General features: G+C 40.3%; 2 protein-coding genes across 14 annotated transcripts in view; one reads left to right on the forward strand and one right to left on the reverse strand.

Annotated features, from left to right (window-relative positions):
• The window catches only part of nrg2a (neuregulin 2a), a 76,736-nt gene extending 70,606 nt beyond the window's left edge, over positions 1-6,130 (reverse strand). Inside the window, exons 1-4 of one of the 10 annotated variants that reach the window (XM_020598831.1) lie at positions 5,809-6,130; positions 4,561-4,631; positions 2,366-2,438; positions 1,984-2,014 (exon numbers count right to left, since the gene is read on the reverse strand). The gene's annotated coding sequence lies outside the window, so the exon portion shown is untranslated. Of the gene's footprint in view, positions 1-1,983; positions 2,019-2,365; positions 2,457-4,560; positions 4,632-5,808 lie in introns of all 10 variants that reach the window. The other 9 variants (XM_020598823.1, XM_020598832.1, XM_020598825.1 and 6 more) reach the window with 9 other exon arrangements.
• On the forward strand, positions 1,173-7,022 carry puraa (purine-rich element binding protein Aa). 4 transcript variants are annotated; one of them, XM_020598836.1, is made up of 2 exons: positions 1,173-1,332; positions 6,048-7,022. In XM_020598836.1, the coding sequence occupies exon 2, from the start codon at positions 6,128-6,130 to the stop codon at positions 6,983-6,985; it is 858 nt and encodes a 285-aa protein (XP_020454492.1). In that variant the 5' UTR covers positions 1,173-1,332; positions 6,048-6,127; the 3' UTR covers positions 6,986-7,022. The 4 variants fall into 4 exon arrangements, with proteins under 4 accessions (XP_020454492.1, XP_020454493.1, XP_020454490.1 ...); XM_020598837.1 differs by lacking the exon at positions 1,173-1,332 and adding an exon at positions 3,989-4,069; XM_020598834.1 differs by lacking the exon at positions 1,173-1,332 and adding an exon at positions 4,575-4,953.
• The last annotated feature ends 879 nt before the right edge of the window (positions 7,023-7,901 follow it).

A 7,901-nucleotide genomic window follows, 5' to 3' on the forward strand; every position in this document is an offset into this window, starting at 1 on the left:
CTGCATTCAGGTCACATTCTCTGCTCTGTCTCTGAAAAAACTGATGTTGAAGCAGCGCATCATATCCATACAGCTAAAACAGCTGCAATAGTGGGGTCCAAGACAAAGACAAGAATATTTGGATTACTGCAGAGTGAGACAATTCAGTGAAAGTACGCTTCTCTGGGGTTTTCCGACTTAATGTAGGTTCATGTGTTCACATTATGGCTCTGAGCGATCAATTTGACAATACAGACCTAAATAAGACATCATTTCACAAAGGAAGAGCAACACATTTGATTATCGGTGTTTAGGTCAAGTTGTCTAAATAGGCCTACCAAACTGAATGCGGATATAGGATGTTGAACTGACAGAACTCACAAAGAGCGACATCTGCTGACCACACCGTATTTATGAGCAATTACTTGCTGTAAATCAAACACCACACACACTAATATATAGAAAGCAGGTGCCAAAATATTCTCGATGTGGACTGAAAGCCGTGTTATCAGTGGTCTATAAGGGAAACACGTTTGGATTTTGTTACACTAAAGGGAAGCCAATAAGATTGAAAACAAACTTATGCCTATACTGTACATTTATAACAGCATGGTACATTTATAAAATGCACCTGAACCTAAACATTTACTTATATTTTAATTTATGTGCGTGCCCTGCAGACCTGACACAGACCTGACACAGACCTGGTTGCTCTCCGTGGTGCTGAATTTTTACAAGCTTTAAATGAAGCCCATAGAATGCTGATGTCAGATACAGGCATACAGTCATTTATTGTGTTAACTGAAGTCTTCCTACCTGTAACAAGAACTGCCAGTGTGCTTTTTAACCGACTCTCCTAACACCAACACAGACCAGAAGAACAGGGCATGTGTACGGGTGAAAAACTGTTTCCATGGAAGATTCAGCCATGCTGTTGTGACACAAAGGTGCACACACAACTGTACCCGTACGGTGCAGTGTCTAAAGATGTAATGTTCAGACACTTCCCTCCATTACATTTGCCCAATATGTTGCTCTTCCCGCTACGATCAGAACAAGGCAAAGCTGCAGTTCCTCAATACCACCAAACGGAGGCGCATGTCTACTGAGTTCCCACAGTGCGTGTTGACATCAGAGGTGAGACGTGCGGCGTTGAACTTGTGCGTGTGTCGCTCTCCGTGCCACGACTCGCCGTTTCTGTTCCATCTTGTGCACCGAGCAGAAGCAGACGCAGTCGGTTGTGCTGTTATAAAGGCTACGACAATATTCACATGCGTCTTTTCCCTTGTCTCGTCTTCTGCGGCACGCCGTCCAGGTTTTAAGGCGCTCCGCCTGCTGACTGAGCGGGGTAAGGTAGGTCATAGAATCTCGCTTGGTGGGATGACGCTTTATTTACATGTCATTCCGATTGCAACTGTCCTGCAGCATTTAAGTGTCCTAACATGCAGCCAGTGCTTCGCAGAGTTTAGAGAAGCATAACATACAGCATGCACCGTGCGCCTGCTCTGAAGCTGCGCCACAGCATTCCTGTGCTGGGATGTAGGGCAAAACTTTGTGATGTGAACACACCAGCGGCCTTTTACAAAGTACGACAACACATTTTTGAGGCCGAATTCTGCCTTGGAAGTGGCATCGGCATCCAAACATGACGCCTTTTTCTGATTCATATTTCATTACGCTATTCAAAATTGATCTGAAAAATGGGCCAAGTACCCGCCCACTGATGATAGATTATTTAAACTGTCAGGTTGTTTGTGGTCTGACGGAGCAGCTGATAAACCACTGACCGAGAGGGGATCTTTACACTCTAGGAAGTAGGTTGAACAAAGGTTTAACTTGTACCATGGCCAAAAAAAACAACAAAAAAAAAAAAAGTTGGATACAATTGCACACGGGCATTTTTGATGGGAAATTGGGGCCTAAAGAGGAGATGGGGTATTACAGGTCACATGCAAAACACCAAGAGCTCGTTTGAGTCACAGTAAGTTTTATAGCAGTGCTCACCTTCGCATTAATCCGTGTTAATCGCATCCATCTACCTAGTTGAAAGAAAAGAAAGAGCATTTCAAAGAAGAGTGGCAGGATGATGCAGCTGCAGCTTTGTTTTAATAACAGCAATAGAAAGAAATTCACTTAAAGAATTAAAAGCTTGGACTCAAACGAATTCAACGAGACACACAATATTATAGCTCCAAGGAAAGTTCACTATAAGGCGAAATTCACCAACCATAGCATCAGTTTCTCTATAAGAAGCCCATGTGGCACATCATGCATAACATAAGAATAAACGGACATCTTTTTTACATTGTCAAAAACGTTTTTGATTTTAATCCATTGTTGCTTTACCTCACTGAGATCACCATTCATTTACTCATCTGTTACTTACCCCAAACACTGGCCTGAGTTTTGTGTGACAAGAAGTGACGATTGCTGTGAAGATGATCCGGAGCCCTGGCGACCTTTGGAAGCAATAAGACCTTGGAACATAGAGTAGTTTTATATAGCACAACACAAAGTAGATCAAATAACTGAGTTAATAAAGACCCGTTTAAGCCGCCGTGGACTTCGCCTTACATACAGAGTTGGACAGCAGAACAAATTTAATCGAAAGCAGGGCAGCTTCCGTAGTTTTGGAGTAAAGGGTTTGGACTGTTGGCTTTCAATAAATGAACGTTACTTATTTCACAGCATAATGGTTGCTACATTATCAATAATTAATTCAAATATTTCACCTCTCTAACATAATTTTTAAAAACTTTTTTTCTTGTATTGCTGTGGCCGAATAATTACGAATATAAAATGGAAATAATGACTTCACCTCTGCATTTCTTCAGCATTATTACTTAATATCACAGTCTACACTTGTGCATTGGATATTGTCTTATCTTATAGCATATAGGCTAATTATTTTGGAATATTTCAGCGTTTCAAGTTTTAGCCTTATTTACAAAAGGTTAGCCTACTGAATATTTTGAATTGAACAAGGGAGAAAGCAGCATTTGACATCTAATAACATTTAATATAATAGCCTGTGTGTCTCTTAATACTGTATGTGTGAAAACAATCGAGAGCTGTAAGCATCTATAAATAAAAAGAAGCATTTCTAAGTGTAAATAGATGTGAAGTGTTTCAGTTTCTGGGTTAGACTGAATCTGTATGACTGAACTCCAAAGGCCTTCAAACTGCTTTTGGGACGCTTCCAGAAGAAATGTCCATGTTGAGGAGTAACTTTGTCTCTTTCTTATTCAAGTCTGTCAATGTGATAAAAATCATTTGCACAAAGGGGAAAAAAAAAGCTCACAAAGATCACAAAACCCCGAAGGGAAAAAACTATCACAGATAAAATTTCATACAGCTGGTCCATCTATTATTAGTAGAATAAATGACGTTTTAAATTTTAAAACTATTTACAAATCATTGCTCTCCATTTATTTTAAAATGAACATTTGTGAACTGTATAACGAATAGTGGCTATAAAAAGCAGTGAATGAGTGTTGAGTTTAAACAAAGGAGCATCCTTTCTACTTGATTTGACTACTTTGTATTTGACTTTGAGGAGTTAGGGGCGGAACTCTTAAAGGCCTAACCTGGACATGTCGATCTTAAACGGGAGAAGGAAGGAGTTAAATGTTGTAACATCTGTCACAAAGATGGACTAAAATATACGTGACAGTCATATATTAATATTACTGTTGACGTTTTATCGCACTGTGTCTTATGAATGTTCTAAACGACTTTATTGACAAACTATTGGCTTATGAATTATACAGAAATAGCCTCCGTTTTGCACATGCATACAAACTGCTGGTTTAATGAGCCATATAAAACTCTAGCTTTGTTCTTCCAAAAAAAAAAAAAAGACTATTTATTTAGAATATGATAAGTCAGAAATGCCAAAGTTATATAAAGAAATTAAAACGTTCAGAAATTATGTGTGGGGATTCACGGAAATACCTCATCAATAAAAACGGATGAAGTGAAAGGTCTGCACGATCAAATTTGTTTCCAGGTGGACCAGAAGGAAGATTTATTACTGTGGAGAGAATATCGCCAGCATGGGAACAGTATTTGCACAAGTGACCAATACAAGGTAAATGTCGTAATAACATTTGTTGAATAATAAATAAATAAATAAATAAATAAATACATGCACAATTATAATTTACTTCAACTTTGAATTTCCTCAAAATCTGAAGTGAGATTTTTTTTTTTGGTCCGCTATTTGTAGGCTTGGTCATCGCCTTGGAAGTGTGCAATAGTTAGACCACAGCATCATCTATATGAAGTAACAGCCTAAGAATGTGTGGGCCTACACTTAAACATGGGCAGACTGTGCTGTTTCCTACAATAACAGCCTGTGCTGTAACCTACAAACGTCTAGAGATGCTAAATAAGAGCACCGCAAATGATGAACAATAGGCCCTTTTTGCAATCTTATCCAACAATTATTTGGCCATGCGATTAAAAAAAAAAGTAGCTGTGGCACAGTTAACATTGTGCGACGTCTGCATGTTGGCCCGAAGTGCAGCCAAAGCAATGAAGATGTAGGCCTGTAGGCCTGTGAGCAGCATGGCCACTCACCTGCTACACCCCGGTCAAACCAGGGCACTTGGCTCAGGTCTGATGATAAAGCGTGATGATGGCTCTCCTGACTGGGTGTGGAATGAATTCATAAAACAGATGATTGTTAGAGATAACTGGTGGAAAAAAAAAACTTCTTCACAGTTGCACCAAGGCCAGAATATAAATGAAACGTGGCCGGTGTGAACGCGCCCAATGCTTTGTATGGACCAAAGGCCTATAATCGGCAGTGGTTTTTAATGTTTTATTTTTTTAATGGATGTTTTGATGACTACTATTTTAAATCCCCGTGGAGATTTTGCATCTTAAATGACTTGAAGTTAACCAAAGCCACAGTGCCCATCAGGGAAAGACACAGTCGGGTTTTATACGCCTTCTCTGAAACCTCTCGGGGTGAGTAAACAGGATGGATAGACCTATATGTAACGCTTTTCATCTAACCAGAGGTAAGAGACAGACTTTGCTTTGACGATATCAAGCAGACACATAAGGTAGCCTTATCCTTGCATCCTTAGATCATAATGCTATTCCTAAAACCATGAATAGTCTGTAGGGTAAGCGGTCACTGGCCGCCCTTCTCCCAGTATGTTCTGGCAATACGCTCGTCACTGTCATGCCGCAAACAATCCGAGTTGTAAAGACTAATTTTAACGTAGGGAAATAACCGGGAAGATGTTGCCTATTATTCAAACGAGCAATGTCTAATTTTCAAATAGCCTTAATAAAATATAATGCATGTGCGATTTTAGAGGACAACCTTTAAGAAGGTTGATAAAGCTTAAGGTGAACTATAAACCAGGCCCTGTTAGCCTATGAGGTTACAGACCTGTTGTTGAGAAAATAAATTATTCACTCATGTTTATTAGCCTTAGCCTATCATCATAAACTTTATTAGGTCTATTTTATTTCTAGTCTAACACAATTCCGTTAAACGTTTAAGGTGTATATTTAGCGTTGAGGCCTACTGACCCCCTTAAGACGCGAAACGATAAACGATAACGATAAAAGAATGACACTTGACAGACAGGTTTTCCTTATGACTTGCAAATGAATAGCCTAAATTTGGCCCAATTTTGAATCTCTGAACAAAAGTCTAAGACAAAGGATGCTTCCAATGTTTGTCAGGTTATCACATCTAATTATTCGTTTGTAAATTTATTTAGCACATTACATATAGCCTATATAGACGCACGTCACATTAGGTGCTACTTAGAAATGACATGTTAGGTATTTTCTGCTCTGACTTACAGAGGGCAAGCTAGGGTCTTTCCAGGTAGCCTAACAAATACCCCCTCATTCTCGAAGGCTGTACCAATAAATCGAAACTTAACCAGACTGGGAGAGATGCATTTCTTCCAAACAACGGTCGGTTTCGTTTCAGTATTATAAGTGACAACTCACAGCAGCCGGTTACAGCGTATGACATGAAAACACACATCCCGACTCTGCAATAACGGCTTCCCTCGTCTCTTATACCTTCTTTGTAGATCTCGCGAGAGCTCCGGTGATCGCCGTAGCTGGTCGTGGCTTAGCAGCAGACAGAGGGAGAAGGCAGGCAGGCAGCATCATGGCGGACAGAGACAGTGGAAGGGAGCAGGGAGGAGCAGCCACGGGCCCAGGCTTCGGTTCCATGCACCTAGCGACAGGAGGGGCGGGCTCGGCTTCCGGGCTCCAGCATGAGACACAAGAGCTGGCGTCGAAGCGGGTTGACATCCAAAACAAGCGCTTCTATTTGGACGTTAAGCAGAACGCAAAAGGCCGCTTCTTAAAGATAGCAGAAGTCGGGGCCGGTGGAAACAAGAGCCGCCTGACTCTCTCCATGTCCGTGGCGGTCGAGTTCCGTGACTACTTGGGGGACTTCATCGAACATTATGCCCAGCTGGGTCCGAGCAACCCGGGAATGGTACAAGACGAGCCCAGACGAGCACTTAAAAGCGAGTTCTTGGTCCGAGAAAATCGGAAATACTACATGGATCTGAAAGAGAACCAAAGGGGACGATTTCTGAGGATTCGACAGACCGTTAACCGGGGGCCCGGTTTGGGATCCACGCAAGGCCAGACGATTGCTTTGCCTGCCCAGGGACTTATTGAGTTTCGTGACGCTTTGGCTAAACTTATTGACGATTACGGTGTAGAGGACGAACCTGCAGAGTTGCCCGAAGGGTCATCATTGACTGTGGACAACAAACGCTTTTTCTTCGACGTCGGATCCAATAAGTATGGTGTGTTCATGAGGGTAAGCGAGGTGAAGCCAACGTACCGCAACTCAATTACGGTACCCTATAAAGTGTGGTCTAAATTTGGGAATACTTTCTGTAAATACGCCGAGGAGATGAAGAAGATCCAGGAGAAACAGCGGGAGAAAAGGGCATGCGAGCTGCAGCAACAAGAGGAGATGCAGGCGGACGATGGAGACGAGGATTGATATATAGAGAGCAAAAAAAAAAAAAAAAAACAAAACATGCAAGAGTAATGAAAAATAACAAGAGAAATATAATTAAAAACTATACTGTATAAAGAAAGAAATCTAATGATTTAACTGCAATGGTTTAACTCCAAGGGAGCATCACCCACAATATAAGAAACCTCCACAACCTGACAGTTTTGACATGTTGTCACTCATCGCTGGATGTTACCCCACTTATCCACCATTAATACAGTTAACAGGCTGCTAAACAAAGTAATAACATTATATTTGAACATTGTTTCCTACTTGACAAACAATATTGAACTGAGTGTTTATTTCCCTTATTAACAGAAAACTTTTGTACCAGTTAAAGCTATTATAAAAAAAAAAGTGTTTGCAATGTTCAAATGGAGTTATTGTCCAGTTCCGAGGAAAAGATGTTTTCTTTTCATGTGAGCTAAAGACTTCAGCACAAATCAGATATTTTAATTTTTAAACCAAAATTCAGAAACTTTGTAAAAGGTTGTCACATGTACTTGCCATCCTATTTACCTTTACCTGTGAGTAGAGATGTGTTTACACATAAATCATATGAGGGCTAGGCCTGCTTCGGAAACTGGTTAGATGTCATGCAGTATAAAAAGTAACCTAGGCATTTTCATGAAATGAAATAAGTGCTCTATTTGTTGTGCAATATGCATTGCATAAAAATCAAATATATTGAAGTGGTCAATGGATCTTGACATGATGACATTTGCCAGAGGCATTCAAAGAAATATTAATATTGTAATTTTTGTTTCAGTTGAAATTGTTGCCATGCAGATGGATATATTATAGACTACCTTTGTGTCTCCTTGTTAATGCAATGTGTTCATTTTAAAGGTACTAAATGTGTATTTGATATAGAAAATGCAGTGACAACATGTAGCAAATG

The sequence above is a fragment of the Monopterus albus genome, unplaced genomic scaffold, assembly GCF_001952655.1.
Source record: "Monopterus albus unplaced genomic scaffold, M_albus_1.0 scaffold39.1, whole genome shotgun sequence".
NCBI classification, from domain to species: Eukaryota; Metazoa; Chordata; class Actinopteri; order Synbranchiformes; family Synbranchidae; genus Monopterus; species Monopterus albus.